Source organism: Temnothorax americanus, unplaced genomic scaffold (genome assembly GCF_048541705.1).
Source record: "Temnothorax americanus isolate GAGA-0224 unplaced genomic scaffold, ASM4854170v1 Scaffold4, whole genome shotgun sequence".
Classification (NCBI taxonomy): Eukaryota; Metazoa; Arthropoda; class Insecta; order Hymenoptera; family Formicidae; genus Temnothorax; species Temnothorax americanus.
This window is the reverse complement of record NW_027509547.1, coordinates 2,371,247-2,388,134: the sequence shown is the minus strand read 5'-3', so window position 1 is coordinate 2,388,134 and position 16,888 is coordinate 2,371,247. Positions and strand designations below refer to the sequence as shown.

At 45.9% G+C, this 16,888-nt stretch overlaps 1 protein-coding gene across 5 annotated transcripts in view; it reads right to left on the bottom strand.

Moving 5' to 3' along the window:
- Positions 1-16,888, bottom strand: part of Tio (zinc finger domain-containing protein tiptop) — a 148,992-nt gene that overhangs the window by 49,396 nt on the left and 82,708 nt on the right. For 3 of the 5 annotated variants that reach the window (XM_077415174.1, XM_077415175.1, XM_077415173.1), the window contains one exon: positions 372-503. The exons of the other annotated variants lie outside the window; for them this stretch is intronic. In XM_077415174.1, the coding sequence (XP_077271300.1) occupies positions 372-438 (67 nt within the window). In that variant the 5' untranslated portion in view covers positions 439-503. The remainder of the gene's footprint in view (positions 1-371; positions 504-16,888) is intronic. 5 annotated transcript variants of the gene reach the window in all.

Here is a 16,888-nt window from a genome sequence, read left to right as displayed (position 1 = left end):
AAACATGGTTCAGAAGATATTCAAGTACGTCTCACTTGGACACCTAATACTACAGTGCACGAAAAAAAATGGCAGAGGAAAAAAGATTCCAGTTAATTTTTAAAAAATTCTACAATTGTGAAACCGTGTGTCTTGCAAAAACAAGCATCGAATCGTCTAAACTAATATTTCGAAGTGGCTACGAGTGCGGCATCGGTTAATCGCCGACCGATCTCGCTTCTTTCCCGGGTGAGCGGTATACCGCTACGCGGCACGCGAGGAGAAGCGGTATCTCGTCGGGACGTGAGAAGTGCAGGATGCAAAATAAAGAATAAAATACGTGCGTGCGCGTGCGTGCGTGCGTGCGTGAGATGTTACATATGGATATTTACCGGTAAGGTTATCACCGCGCTGCTGCGGCCATCGGAAAGAAGGCCTGGGCTGCTGCTTGCTGCGCATATCTCCCGTCCGGTGCGGCGGCTCCGAGCCGCTCGCTTTTCAAACGTTCGGAGACCACTACTTACCTGAAAGAGAAACAAGATAGAACAGTCAAAATCTCGCATCTTTAAGTTATGCTTCTTGGTAAAGATCACGCAACGTCTCGGTGATCGAATAATCAGATTCTGACAACTAGGCATCGATTTATGACTGGACATTAACATAAAGTGTCGCCTAAGATTTTGGAACGTTCCCGGCCGTTCTTTTGTGGGGACACAATGTAAAACTAGAAAAAGAGAAGAAACAGGAGCCATAAACGAGCAAGGAAATGAAAACAATAAAAAAACTTAGGTGGGCCGGCTATAAGTCAATCATCTCTGCAGTGTCCTGTTACCCGAGATATCTTGTGACGCGCAAAAATGTTGCGCAGTTAAAATGGAATTTACACAGCTCAAAACAATACACAAAATCACAAACACGATAAATCTTATGTATTTCAATACTGTTGTCTACCTGGTCTCAGGCTGTCGTAAAAAACTGTTTCTTGTCAGCTAATGTCAGTCCGAAATCCCATCGATAAATTTACCGCATGTCGTCGTAATTTATCTTATATTTCCTTAATTGTGTCGTATATTAACATTGTACATATATTAACATATATATTAATACATTTTAAAAAATTTAAATCACAAACTCCAAACCAAAACTACTTTTCTGAAACTTTCAATTTTTTCAACGATCATTATTAAGAAACTATTGACACTTTAATATTATAACCACCATTCTTCTTAGTTTAACTTCTAGTATATGCCACTTTTAAGACAGCTGATATTGAATGAGTGATATATCGCCCGGCAAACGTTGATAGCTCCTAAGAAAGTCCACGCTTTTTCACGGTGAATTTCCCAATCGACGCGATGCTCTCGTGATTCTCCGGGAGGTGGTGAGCCACCCTGCTCGACGGGTTTTTACGAAGGGTGCCAAACCTAGGATCGCGTCCCTCAGCTCACCCCCTCACCCCTCCTCCGCCCCCCCCGTCCCTTAACCACCCAGTACCGACCATCGTAACCAGCCGTATATCTTTCCGGCGTACGCCCTCGAAAGCGGCCGCCTTTGTTTCAGATATTTATGAGGCGTTTTAATTCGCACGCCGCGTCACCCAACCGACTGGGGGGGGGGGTTGCCAAACGGGGACCGGAGAAAGAGGGAGGTGCGGGGAAGCAGGAGAGGGAGGTGAGCGCGGGGTTTCTGCACGGCGTGACGGAGCGGGGCGCGAAGGCATAATAGGCATAAGGGTGCCCCGATAAAACGCCAACTCCCCGTCTCCCCGTCTCCCCCTGCCTACCTTCCCTTTTCCAGACGTAGGCCATAAGCGCAAACAAACTCTCGCTCGTATATCTCGCCTCAATGGTTTCTACGTCGGTGCGCCAGGGGCGTACTGTATCGTGCCACCGTCGCCGTCGCCCTGCTTCACTTTTCTGTCCTCTCCCCCCCCCGCCCCCGCTCGTCTCTTTCGTTTAAAAACCCTTGCCACCCTCTACGCCCATTCTCGACCCTTTTCACGCCAAGGAAATTTCTTAACCCATATTCGGGCAATATATCGCTCAACCGGCATATACCAATTTACCGTAACATTCTTTGACCAGTGAGATGCGAATCGAGCTACTTGCCTTCTCCGGATTATTGCTCGTTACATGTTACATAACCCGAATAAGTAAGTTTCCCCGCTTCGCTTTCGACGATGTTACGTTAACGACCCTCCGATCTGACATTTGAAAGAATTATTGGATGATATCTTCTTCGCGTGATTGTCTTAACGACCTTTCTGACATACAAAAATAGTCCTGCGTTGACTACAATTATTTTCTGTAGATATATCTTAAATGTGATATCCATTTATAAATATTAATGGATATCACAAAACAGCTGTCACAACTGTGATTAAAACTTGTAAATTAAGAGCAGGTGAGTGCATAAATCTTCGAAAATGTACAAAGAGTATCTTGAAAATAAATATGGAGCAAACATAAAATTAGACGTGAGAATAATATATAATTTTATAATTATATCAATTATAGGTGATCTGTTAATATTAAAAATGCAAGACGTCATTTATAATTCCTCCCTACTTCCTATTCCATAATAATATATCTCTCATATTAAATTTTGGAAATGCTTAGCAAAAAAGTAGAAACGACTTGAACATTAAATTAAACGTTCCGCTGACTGTGTTATATATCTTGAAATAGGATAGCTTGGATCGGTGGAGCGTTTTAACATTTTTCTCCATCGCACCAGGGCGATCAATTCAAAATACAATCGCCAGTACGATCGCATTAATGACTCCCAACTAAGTGCACGTTTTTAGGAACACACTACATTCGTCTCCCTGATCCACGATCCTAGCCTGCTACGTCCCTTTACAACAACACCGACGTCTCCGTCCACCTTCCACGGTCTTCCACCAGCAACCACTTCTGCCTCACACTCCCCCTCAGCCCCTTCGCGCCACGACACGCTGGAGAGGCAGCCGCACTCCTGCTCATGCTCTTCTTTACGTGCAGGCGAGTTTAACAGTAACAGTACGTCACCCTGTCACTCTTTCCCTCCCTCTTCCACCCTCAATCTCACTCTCGCCCTCTCTTTCTTCTCTCCTCGTAGCGTCTCGTTGTATCTCCTTTTCCCGGCCGTTCTCGCTCTCTCTCTCTCTCTCTCTCTCTCTCGCGCGCGCGCTCTCCTTAACAGCCTTCACTCTCTAAAAGCCTGGGTGTGATCTATGGCGGGACGTTGCGTCACTCGGGGAACAGATGCAGGGCTCGTATATTACTCGGCCATATCTACGAGCAAGACGGCGAAGAAGGGAAGGGAGCGAGGCGGGGAAGGGGGGAATGTAGAGAGGGCGAACCTTGCCGCACGGTCAAAAGAATGGCGAACGTCACAAATCACTCGGCTTTTGTGTGACATCCAACCCTCGCTCGAATTTTTTTTCTTTCCCGGGGTAAAGAAAATTTACTTGTTGACGAAGAGATTCCTGCTAAACGTCAGTGTGCCTGTGCGCGAGGGGGATTGTTCTAAAAATTGGATTTTTCGTCGCCGTGGAATTTCGCCTTGCTCGATGAATGACGTCCATCGAAGGCGAAAGAGCAAGTTTAATCTTTCGCGAGTGAAAAGTCCATTCGGACCCTGACGTCGCTTTAATTGCGTCAAAAACTAACGTCGGATCGAAGTTTGCGCTCGCTGCGAAGACGCGAATGTTTTTACGAATGTGAAGTAGATTATGTGCGCCGTCTCGTCAAACGTCGAACAATGAGCGTCGCCGCGCAGCAGCGCGTTCTCCAAACTTCGCAAAATGCATTACGTTAATACTGTAGCAGCCTTCTAAAAACGTTCCGTGATTTCGTTTATCAATACAACGAATTTTTCAAACTGCCGAAACAGACAAGAGAATAATAACGACGCTTTGTAAACAGGTGAGAGCGAAGAGGATGACGCCACAGTTTCCGGCTGACAATGAGAGACAACCGCGTGCGCCAGGCACGTTTTAACTAACGCGACTTGATAAGACGCCGGGACAACCGTATCTGATGCGCGCAATCGAAAGCCTGTCACTCGACTAATTAGGACGCCGCCCTCGATACATATCGCGAGACACGAGTGCGAAATAAGTCTTCACTTTTTGCGAACGCGCGGACAAAGGGACGGAAATGAACGAAACGCAGCAGCGAGGATTCCACTTGCTCCGCTTCACGTGCGAGAGAGCGTCTCGGTGTACGTGCGCTCGTGGAAACACTAGCCAGCTGTCTATGTTACGAGGGGGACAGAAGGGAAGAAGGATCGAGAGAGAGAGAGAGGCGAGAGAAAGAGAAACAGAACGAGAGAGAAAGAGAGAGGGACTGAATACGCGCGTCGGTGGAGTAGACGCTTCCAGAATCTCATAAATCAGGTCAGGGTTGGCGACGGGGGCGGCTGCCGCGGTGGTTGCAGCAAGGAGGAAGCGAGGTGGCTACGATGCGGGAGGGTTGTTAGGTAAAGGTCGACGCACAACAGTCCCATGCCGACTTGCGCGCGCACGCTCGTAAAATGCTTGGCGCCAATTCCATTCAACGGCATGGATTCGTATGACGGAGGGATATCTCTCGAGTGGTTCTTCTTGAAAGCGCCGACTCCGCTGTCGCGTTTAACATGGAAGAATAATTTCACTGCGGACGAATATGCAGGTCGACGCGGAAATTAGATCTCTCTGTTCGAAGCAGCTGCAAACCGGCATAGTTTATTCTAAGTAGACATTATTGCAAGCCAGATAAATCGCGCGGCGTATGATGGCGAAAAGTTGGGGGCTACTTGAAAGTATATCGGAAATTGGCAAACGCAGAAATTGGCGAAGACGCAGAGAATAATCTACAACTATCAATGCGACGAAGTGTATTTTATTACAGACCTGTCGAGGATAAATTTAAGGTTGACTTGTGAATAGTTTAATAAAAGATCGAAATTTATCATGAATATCAGCATCGCGTCTCGCGGCATATCCGGGAATACCGTTCGCGTTACTTATTATCGTCACATCTGCGTAATATTCGCGACCCGCGGCAGCGTAAGGCAGCCTGAAAGCGTAAAAAGAACTCATACACACACGCGACGATCGATACATGAGACTCGACGAAGCGGCGTAGGGGAAGGGGAGGGAAAACAGCGACGTCGGAGGCGATTCGGAGGGACCCCAGATGGAATCAGTGCAGTTCGGAATATTGGAAAACGTTGGTCCGCGCGAGAAGCCGAAGGAGAGAAAGACCGGAAGACGGTGGAGTACGAGCAGAGCACTATTTATGACGCGTACGTGAATTCTGAGAACATTGGGGATACGCCGTGTTCGCGTCACACCATCACCGCAGAAAAAGAACAACGAACGCTCTAAAAGGGACGTGAACAACTGGTCCGAGGTTCTACGTAAGACTTGCGCGAGGCGCCGGGATCCGGCGAGCATGAGCGCCCGTGTGCGATTCCAAGTTTCGCAGCTAACGACGATAATAAAGTGAGAGCGTGCCTTAATGGAAGGTGATAATCAGTCGCCGCTAATCGAAATCTCTCTTCGAAATCTTCGACAGTCTTCCGGGTCGTAAAATTTGATTGCTCGCGTTTACTCGCGAGCACGAAGCACGATAGAGAATGACTTCTCGAAGTCTGGTAACGATTTCTGGGAACTACAAAAATATTCGCGAACAAAGATATGTTAAAAATACAAATAATCATGCTTACTTTATGATGTATAATTTTTAAGAATTCAAGCATATTTACAACAGAGTTCGTGACAAGTGCTAATGGTTAAGCGCCATTAATTCCCGTTGAGTCGCGTTAAAGTGCATCTTCGTTATTTTTACCGAAACTTTGAACTTTAAATGTTTGTGCGCAAGAACGAAAGAAATGCAAAATACGCATCGCGAAGTGAGAGCCATCTCCAATAAAGATCGAAAATGAAAGCAGGAGGGTGGAGTATGGGCTCGAAATAGCGGAACGTCCGCGACGTCCTCGAAGCTATCGGGCGTCAAGCGATCTCGAAAATAATGAAAAAGGAGAGAGGTTCGTAGATTCGGAACAGTTTCGCGAACTCCGCGGCATCGTCATCGTCGCGTTAAGGGCGTCCGGCAGATCAAAGACGCGAGATGCAGGGCAGAGGGTGAGGGGACTTGGCGCGCGGCGGATGGCATCCGATTGATTCATTGGACGCGCGTGTCTGGTTTCAATCCACCAGAATAGAAACCGCTCCCTCGGCACGCCAGACCCGCGGCTAATCCATCCAGCGTCTTTATTGCTGCGCGACATTTATAAAACGTCGGGTGAGAGACGAGGACTCTCCGCGATCGCGCCCATTCGTCACCGATTATAAATCGTCAAGTTCTCTCTCGTTCTTTTTCTCTTTTCCTTTCTCAGCCTGTCGGACGTCGTTGCGACTGTCCTCCTTCGCTTCATCGCAAAGAACGACGTACCCATCGTCGTCGTCGCTCATCGCGACGACGAGCGACGACGCCGCGCTCGGATGTGTAAAACGAAGTATCAGCTGCCATCTCAGCTCGTGTTTTAGGCTGACTAGAGTTGACGCTTAGTACATGAGGAGAAACAGCCTCGGGCGGAATCAACGAAGGAACGAATTATTGATATCTCGTGCAACAACACCGCCAAGATAAATTAACTGCGCGACACTCCGGTAAACGTAGCTTCCATTATGGATCAGACAAGCTTTGATTGGCGAAGACAAGACGATTGTATCGCGATGAATTGGCTTGATACAACGGACGCGAGCCATAGACTTGGCCCACGGATTCCTAGCGGATCGGATTTCAAGCGTTACTTAGCTTTTCGGGTAATATAGTAAGTGATATGTGGACATACCTTCTCGCGGCGCGGAGGTTTAGCACGATTTACAAAGGTTTCGTAGTGAATCGAGTTGCAAGTCAGGTACAGAGACACAGAAACGTTGAAATTTATGCTAGCTCGCGTTACAACAGAGAGAATAAGGAAAGCAGCTATATAAAACATTGATAGAATGACCAAAGTAGAATTGATGATTGACCACATGTCTCCTGATAAATGTGACTTGAGTTAATAATATACGTATCTGCCATCGAGCGACTTTCTTAACGTATATCGAGCCGCGATATATGATTATTGCAATATCTAATTTATAGATCTTAATTGAGGTATGTGTGTGTGTTTAATTTGACATTAATGATAAACACTTTCGCATATTATTAGATGTAGTTTAACGTACGCATACAGATGTTTTCTAAATTTCATCATTATATATCTCCTTCTAGATTTCCGCCTGGAAATATTTCAAGCAAGATAATCGAAAGAAGAGGTCTGTGATCGCGTATGCTAATCCAAGTACACAACCAGAAAAAGTTCAGGTATCAAAACGAGGAAGCCATACGGTCAGCAGGTGAAACACGCATACGTAAGTCTACGGCGTTTAACCATCTCTATATTAATCGTCGAGTATGGAAGGAAATCGTAGTCGATAAGAAAGGTATTATATTAGAAATAAGAAACAGGAAAAAAGATGATATAACAAACTTGTAAACTTTTTCTGAAATAAGGAGAAACCTTTATAGTATTGTTTCGCCCGATTATTCGCACATCTCATGAATTATAATACCCTAGTCACTTGACTGCAACCTTCCTTCTATTACGGAAGAGAAGACGTAAAAAAAAAACCGAATTAATCATTCGAAGAAAAGACGAGGGTGTATCCGCCAGCTGATAATTATATTCGCGCGAGTAGTTTATTTGGTTGGCGGATATTCTGAGCCGCTGTGTAGAACGAAACAGGAGGCGGAGGTGGGGGAGGGGGGACGAAGTAGTAACCGGGCCAGATAGATCCGGTGTTTCCCTGGCGAAGGTGTAGCGAAGATAAGGCGCTCGTTGCGCTGAAGCGTCCCTAGGTAGCCGTCGCGAAGCGTCTCGACCGAAGCGTCTCTACCTCCCCATCCCGCTGTCCCGCGTAACGACCGTCGACGGTACCAATCCTAGAGCATCGTCGACCCCCGTGTAATATCGCGCTCGCGCCTCCCGTCGTCGTTATCCCGACTTCTCGGTGTCTATGGTCGAAACTAAGTCGACGACGAGTGCGCGCACGCACACGCACACGCTCGCGTGAAAGGTTCACGTCAGACGAGCGGGAATCTTCGAGGTACTGCTGAGGGTCTGTGCAGGAAGAAAAAGGTAGAAAGATAGAGACAAGTAAGAAGCGGTAACGTGTGTGTACACGAGGAAGATAAAGAAAGACGCGGGAGAAGAAAGCCCCTTTAATACTAGCACCGATAGCCGAGTGTTTCGAGTAATTGGGAAGTAAAACAGCCCTCCGACATGCACCGGGATACCTCATCGTATTCCCTACTCCCGGCGGCGGCCATCCTTTTCTTCGTATTCCTCACGATGGCGACCATGAACGTGCCAGCTGGGAGAGAGAGGTCTTCTACTTTCCGGGTTTCCTCGACTCTAAGATGCCCCCTCAGGAGAGAGAGAGTCTCGATATCATCCCGTGAGAGGGCGAGAGCGCTAATTAAAGAAGTCGAACCCACCTTTTCGAGGATCCCGCCGTGGCGCGGATCGAATGCCTGAAAGATCCTTTCACGATTTCGAAAGTAAAGTACGTATCTTCTTGGGTCAAGGAGCTTCTACGGGGTAAGAGCACCGAGGGTTAAGACCATTATCGTCCTTCTTCTCCTCTCAAAAGTCAAGCGCTTCTCGAGCGACGAGGGTCGCGAGTAACGAGTAGTCATTTTCGTCTATCGCGCGGTAGAAGTCAAACCGAAATTTCTATTTACCACGAACCAAAAGGAAATTAAAAAAACTATACAGTGTATACGATTCTTATTTCTTCCGCATCATTTTTAATCGTAAAGAGCATATAAATGAGCTTAAAATCCTCTCGAGCCTTTCAGCGTCATAAATATCGATACACACTATTGAAAATGTCAAATAATTTTTTTTTTTTTTTTTAATTTTGGAAATAGATACAAAATTCAATAATATCAAATTCGACAAGTCACCTACTATTCGGTAAATACCTATAATTCATGATATTATTTATATACAACGCGATTTTGCGTATTTTTTCATTTCTAAATTAGAAGAATCCCAGTTCTCAGACAAAGTGGTAGAGCGCGTAAAATTTCAGCAGCAGGTCCTCCGTAATAATTAGCCTCAAAATCACGTATGCTGGATCGAGTATAATCTATGATCCCACGATCATTACTCCGGAGTAGAATCGGCCGAAAGTGCTGCTAATAACACGTGCGAGTAGGTCCCTCCTTGTGGTCACTGATCAGAACGATACCTAATCGTCGCGCGTAGAGCCAGACGAGGCGGAGGAGGAGAATGAGGAGGAGGGGGGATGAGATGCCTGGCGCGTCCTGGTGATTGCAGAGTCTCGTGGTACGTCCTAATCGCCGTAGATGGGCTTGGATAGGCCGCCTTCGACCTTATTATTACCGGTTGGCTCGATTCTGTGCGCGTGTCCCATTACGTGGACGATTATTTGACTGGTCGGTTGTGGCCACGGCGGAGCCTCCCGACGAGATCGGACGAGGCGAAGAAATCGAGATGGAAGGAATCGAGTGAGAGAAAGGGAAGAAACGACGGAAGGAGGAAGAAAGAGACGGGTAGCTCGCGAGAAGGGGCAATTGGGATGAGAAAACGGAGAGCAAGAGGCCGAGAGAGAAAGAGGAAAAGGAAGAGAGAAAGAGAGAGAGAGGGAGAGGGAGAGGAAAAGAGGGAGAGAAAAGGAGAGAAGAGAAGGACAGAGAGGAGAGCAAGGTAAGTAGGTATAAAGGAGCGTAACTGGACGTGAGTTCAATACGTGGCCCTCAAGCACAGCTGTCACTGACATCGCCGCAATTCGAAACTGACCGCGACAGCTAACCTCGGTACCACCGAACCACAACGGCGGAAACTTATACCGGCCTTCCGATTGATCCGTCCAGGCCACTCACCATACGCCGAAGGGGATGGATTAGTCGACCAGTGGCCGATCCACCCCGTCGGAATCTTCCCCGAATACCTTGCGCAAGCCTCCTGGAATGAGTGCCGGTGACGTCCGGGGTGCTTTAAAGTGGACAGATAGAAGCTTAATGAAGGGTCACGCGGAGATGAGCGGCGCGAAATATCGGGAATCGAAAATGTCAAGGTTCTCTTAACTATTAGAAGTTGACATAGATGAGGCGCGTCCTTTTTCTCGAAATAAAACGCCGCAATGCCAGATAATGCAAAGAGCGATATAATCGCGCGCGATTAGATCAATTTCTTTTAAGAAGAAATTCATTTAACGTCGCTCGATATATCGCGGCAGTCTGATTCCCGCGTTGGCGTCAGGTAGATATTGGCAGGTAAGATCACACAAGAACGGTGGATAATAAAAACGGATCCTCTTGAAATGCCTGGGAATTAGGAATCATAATGTCGGGCGCTCCCAGAGGGCCCTTAATGGGTGGACGCCAAATAAGAGGATTCGGAAATGGCGTAGTCATCGTAGCTCGAACTGGAGGAAAGTTGAAATCGCGGTAGGTAGTCCTTCTTTAGACGACCTGGGCAGGGGTAGCCTGGGTAATAAGAACGAGCGCGATAATAGCGAGGCAGAGCGGCACGGCGACGAGTCGAAGAGGAGACCGGAGGAAGAAAGAAGTAAGGAGACGAGGGGGACGAGCAGCAGAGCGGAGGTGCCCGGTCAATCCTTCGTGAGGAGAGCGAAGAGGTGATGGATGGAACGTCAGTCATGGTGCAGCCATCAATCTCCCGTACCTATACCTTTATTATTTATTATTCCTGCCGTTGCGGATACTCCTCCTCGAGCGCTCTCTTTCTTTCCCTCTCGCGCATCGGCGGGTCTAAAGGCCAGTGACGAAGCAACGTTTCAGGTATAAGGTACACACACGCGTCGCTATGCGCAAACTTCATTTCCTGAGACGATCAGACGATGTCGGGGAGATTTGTCACGAGTTATTCGTTGCGACAGAACGATTCCGGAAAAGTAAATTTTCGAGATTCGCGATATATACGCGAATGTTCATAAACCGAATAACGCCTGACTACGTTTAACACGATAAAATCGAAAAAGATAATTGCATTTTTTTGGCACCAAGGACTCTTACAAAAAACACGTAGAAATTATACAGACATTATGCAACATCCATCCTGTAACTTTCCCTAATACTTTCACATTTCTCAAAAGCTGATTTTCTTTCTGCGAGAAAAAATAAATCGAGAACCCGGAGTCGAATAAATCCTTGATTTTTCGGCAAAACTTTGAGAAAAGGTTATTTATAGGTCTTCGTTTTCCGAGTCAGATATGACAAAGGGAGACGATGGTTGGATTCATAGTGCCGCCCCTATCGGCTCTTCACAAATACAGCCACGCAAACAGGCATCCGTATGACTGCGCGAACCTTGCGATCGCCCCTGCTGCGTCACGGAACAAATGCACGTTCGGCCAATCATCGTCGTATCCACGATGACGATGACGACGTAGAAGATGACTCTCTGCAGCTGTCAATCCTGTAGAACCGCGGGGACGTCAAGACCTTGGCTGGTCACTGAGCCGTCAGGGCGAGACTCTCTTCGGATGGAAATCACGTTCATAAATCAAGGAACTTTTACTTCGTCAAAGACAACGAGCTTACGTCGCGATGACGATCTTCTTTGAGGGAGCAGATCGTCATTTATCTACATGAAAGATCGCGATTTGTAATTTGCAAGTGCCCCTCCCTCTCCCTTGTAATAATTTACACACATTGAGCTAAGTAATGTAAATATTAAAATAATAAATCACTGAAGTATAAATAAAAGTTAAGTCAAAATAAGAGAATAAAATAGATTTAAAATAAAACATAATTGAAACACAAGATTCTGCTCACAAAATCTCGAGTATCAATTTCTCAGAATAATCAGTTTTTAGTTATATATATAACTAAGTGAATCTTTTTGCGCCAGAATATATTAAAACAATTACTGACATTAATTGCCGCAAAGTACGATATCTAGATTTTCTTGTCTGCACATCAACGTGTGTTGAACGCTCATATTAGGCGTTCGCATTATTATATCACTGAATAAAATGTGGTACACGGTAAAGGTGAGAAGCACGTACTCATAATTATGCGCAAGTGCATTCGTGGAACGCTCGTTTTACCGTTAAATCGCATTTACAGCTGTCCGCCTTGCACGCGTAGTTTGTGCAACCGTCTATTCAGCTATAATAGCGGATTCTCTTACGAGTGGGCAGTTCGAAAGGCCTTCAGGGATTTTTTTCAGGCGACATTTTACGTTTCGACACTTGGGCAGCCGCTCGCTCGACAGCTTCCGTCGATAGGCCATTGACTGTTGTTCGGTTCCGAACGCCAAGGTATCTCGACGAGGTCGAGTATAATATCTATCGCAATTTCGCGTCGGCGTTTCCAGCGTTTCGCCGGCGAAAGAGAGGAAGAGGAAAAAAAGAGAAGCGGCGTCCTTAGACCGACGCCGACGGCGCGACAGTAATTCGCGATGCGCCGCATGTTTAACGAGTAATGAATTCTGTTAGGCATTAACGGCAAAAGGCTGCCGCGGCTCATACACGCCAGTCAGTCGCTATTAAACACGCGCGCGTGTATACTAATCCGAAGATTACTCCGACTTATGAAGAAATCGCTCGTCGAAACAGAACTTATTACGGGACAGGCAGGTTTATATATAGCGGAAGTAACATTTTTTTCTAAAAAATCCGCGTGTGAATCATGTGTTACGATAACACATAGATAGCGCGGTCGCGTATCTGCGTCAAACTCGTTTCCTCAATTTATTTCAATATCGCTATCGCGTTTCATCGATGAGAAGATCAAAGTCAAGAAGTTACAATCATGATTTCTTGATATCGAGAACATTTCTTAGTCATCATATTAATCCTGATTTGGCACAAATTTTATTTCATGAATAAATTTTTCCTGCATAATAGAAAACAAGAATATGCGTATAAAAAATTCATATGTATATATCGATAAAAAATTTTAATTTTTGTTGTTAGTTTTACTCCGGAAGTTCTTTAATATATACTGACTTTAATATTTTTTATAATTTTTATAAATATCGAAATTATCATTGAATAAAAATATGAAATTATATATTTCAAAAGCTTCATATTTATTTTCATTGCGATACGGTACTGTAGATTTAACATCAAGAAGCTAAATTAGCGCAAAAAAAGAAAAGTCTAAATTGCTCATGACCTTCCACAGATGAGGTCTCTCGTCATCTTGTTGCAAAGTCACACTCTAGTGATTCATCTACGTAGCGAGAGATCGATCGTATCTTCGATTCCGCTTCTTCGGTGAGTCGCTTTCGAGAATCCTCCCGCGGTGCGAGAATAAAACAGTAATAACATGCGTCAATCGTCAGTGAAATTGCTTGCTTATAAGCGTAAAATTCATTAGACGCTAATTACCTAATAACATTCCTTCATCCTTGTCCACTTTAAAAGGAATGTAAGAAGAAAGGAATATAAGAAGAACTTTTATGTATAAAAATTTTCAGCAGTATATCGAACTGTGTTCGCGACTATATAAAAATAAGAAAAGATCATCGATCATAGTTGGGAATGAGATCTTGACGTCGTTACGTTTAAAGGGTCTCTTTTAAAATTTGCAAATGAAGGGGAAACACAAAGTGTACATGAGAAAGGCTGCAACATCGGGGCACACAAAACTCGACGTCTTAGCCGTTTTAAGTTTCCCTAGGTATTTGAGAAGACATCAGGCAACTCGATCTCTCAAGCCGGACGCCGCGCCGTAGAATACTTGCACCTGAGCCTCTTAGACATTTTTTTTCGCGAGCTAAACAGGTCACTCACCTTTGTTAAAAAAAAGAAACAAAGGGTGCATTGTTACAGAATTTTATGTTACAATTTTGATCGTAACCGAATAATTAAGTCCGTGTAAAGTCCAGCTTCCTAAATTTTATATGTTATTTAATCATAAATTTAATATTTTTAATATAGTAAAAGAAGATCTTTTTTTTATACATATTTATACATTACATATATTAATCTTTCATACGTATATAACGTATTATTCGTAAAAAAAATAAACAACCGTAAAATTCTAACCTGATTATTATGTAAATAATATATCAAACCCATTTAAAATATTTCGAAACATATTTGTCGCTCTGTTCAAGTTATCGAACTTAAAATAACGGCATAAATAATGCGCCGGACACGATATAACATTTATGCAGCGTAAGTACGCGCGATAATAAATTCAGACCTGAATTCAGACAAAAATCGAGCTTGCGCGGCGCTCGATCACGGACGCGGGATTATTGGCGCCGGATGAATTTTTGAGGTCCGCGCGCAAATAAATTGTTTTCCCGGTTGTACATCGTTAATTGTTAACGCGAAGTAATACGCGGATCGGCTATCAATAATTAACTGGCGCGGCAGGTGTGTGTCGGTGTTACTCATTAATATTTTAATTATTGAAAATACGCCCCGCGCGTGCGCGCGCGTGCACGCGCCCAAGCGGACGAGCGTATGCGTAATACGCGCGCGTGTCATGCGTTACGGGCGGATTAGGATTTACATGATTTGAGGCAGGTCAAGATCGGCGCTCGGCTACGCCAGCGTACGACCGATATATATGGGAAGTGGGCGCGAGCGGGCATAGGCTTCTCCTCCATTCATACTTAAGCGGCGACGGTTATGAACGGGCGCGCGCATTATGTAATGCATCGTCGGCAAAGAGGTCTTTTTATATCCGCCGCGCGTAGCTAAACGCGAAAGAGCCGCGCTCTCTTAGCTCTTGAAACTTTCATAATGCGTATCGACAGGTACTCGATGGCGCGAGATCGCTCCTTCTTCCCTCCTTCGCGGATCTGCACGCGTAAAACTCGGATTCGCGCCTTACGTCATTTTTCTCTCTCTCTTTTTCTCTTTTTCTCTTGCGCGCGCGTAGTCCCGCGATTTGTCCCGTTTCAAAACATGCACCTAACGCGTATTTCGGAAGCGGCACGGATACGGCATTTAAACGTTGCGTGAATTCTAATGAGACGAGGAGATATATTAATATGATACATCAGTATCAGCACAATAATTTTAGACTAAAATCTGCACCATTTTTAAAAAGATACAACTAATTTATTACTCAAATAAATAGTAGAAGATCCTCAGGTAATTTAAAAAAAATGTTATTCTAAGGAAACTTTTCACCAACCGCGCGTCAGTCGTAATGATCTAGTATACTAAGCGTAATAATCGCTGACTCGTGCGTATCCAACGACACCAAGAATTATCGGAATCGACCGTACGCGGTGCCCAATGTTTCCTTTCTCTCTCTCTCGGAAGCTGAAAAATTATCGTGCAAAGAGAAGCGGGACATTTATCGAGTTACACGGGCACCTGCTCCTACCGCACGCTTGTAGCGTTAAATCAGAAATAATTAGCACGAGATCGGCGAACGGGTGTCTCCTCGGGCGGCGACGATCGCGTCGAACTGTCGTCTTTCGATGACGGTGCGGCGCGCAGCCGCATCAATCCGGCTCTTACATGCAGATGCATCGGTTACCGAGCGGCCACACTCCATCAGCTGCCATCGGCGCAGCGACGCAATACATGTTCCCCCGACCGGCGCGATATACGGCCGGTCCGGTGATCGCGATATTAATGAATTCTGTGGTTCGGATTGACTGCCCGGCCGGCAGCGAGAGCCCAACGAGAGCGAACGAGAGCCGGGCCCGCGCGGGTCTCTATATCTCTGTCTCTCCTTCCCCCCTCCTCTCTCACTCTGTCTCTCCCTTCCTCTCTCCCTCGAAGCGAAAGAGACGCGAGCGAGCCGATCGTCTCGATGCAATCGGTTACGCCGAACGAGTTTCGAACAGGATGGAAGAATAGGTGGCATGTAATATACGACGACGTTTATATTAATGAGAAATGTGCCTCCGGGAGGAGACACGTCGCCCTCCCGCCCCCCTCCTTCTCCATCCCTACGAAGCCGCCAATCGACGACTGCTTTTATTGTTGTTATTATCAATGCGTCGTCGTGGACGGTTTTTCCGTTCGCGACCCGTTATATCAATGTCGAGCAATCGTCGATCGTTAGAAGCGGCCGCGGTAGTTAACGGTCTTGCCGCCGGGGTCGGCGAGCACAGGAATGATTTAGGCGCCCCGATTGCCCCCGGCGACGATCTAAATTACGAGAAAATGGGAATAATTTTTGCCACTTACTTGGCAGCTCGATTGTTTAACAGATACGACCGCCCGAGTAATGCCGAGAAAGGAAAAGATTCCTCTGCGGATGTGCCATGTAAAAACCGTCATCGATGACGGTTTATCGCGTGATAAATAGCATTATGCAAGTAATTTACACTGGTGGGAATGCACAATGAAATGATAAATCATTCGCGCCCGATGACAACCGCAAATCTGCATAGAAAATAAGGCCCACTGGAAAGTAATAACTATGCAGTTTCTCAGACTCGTTGTCATTGTAACCGCATCGCACCGCATCGCATCGCACAGATACGGCCTCGTCCAGGCATTTCCTCCTACGCCATTATCCTAGAAAAATCGCGTGGAAATTTACAGCCGCCTCTCGGGAATACGTCAAAATAGCCGCGAGATCGATTACAATTATTGATAGTTGCGCACGTCGGTTACACTCGAAATTATGAAATCCACGGATCGTATCTGATCGGCGATGCGTGGAAGCGGGTTAATTGGAATCGTACTCGCGAAGTCGACGCGGAATCGATCATACCGGTCTGATGCATAGACCGGTCGGTCGCCGGCTATCCGACGGGGTAATCGATAAAATTATGACGAATGGCACCTCGTGACGAGGCCTCAAGACGTCGGCGGGGTCTTTCTCGCTCTCTCTCTCTCTCTCTTTCTCTCGTCGTTGGAGGAATTGGGTTACACGGTCGATGAGTCGATCGCCGGAGCGCTGCGAAG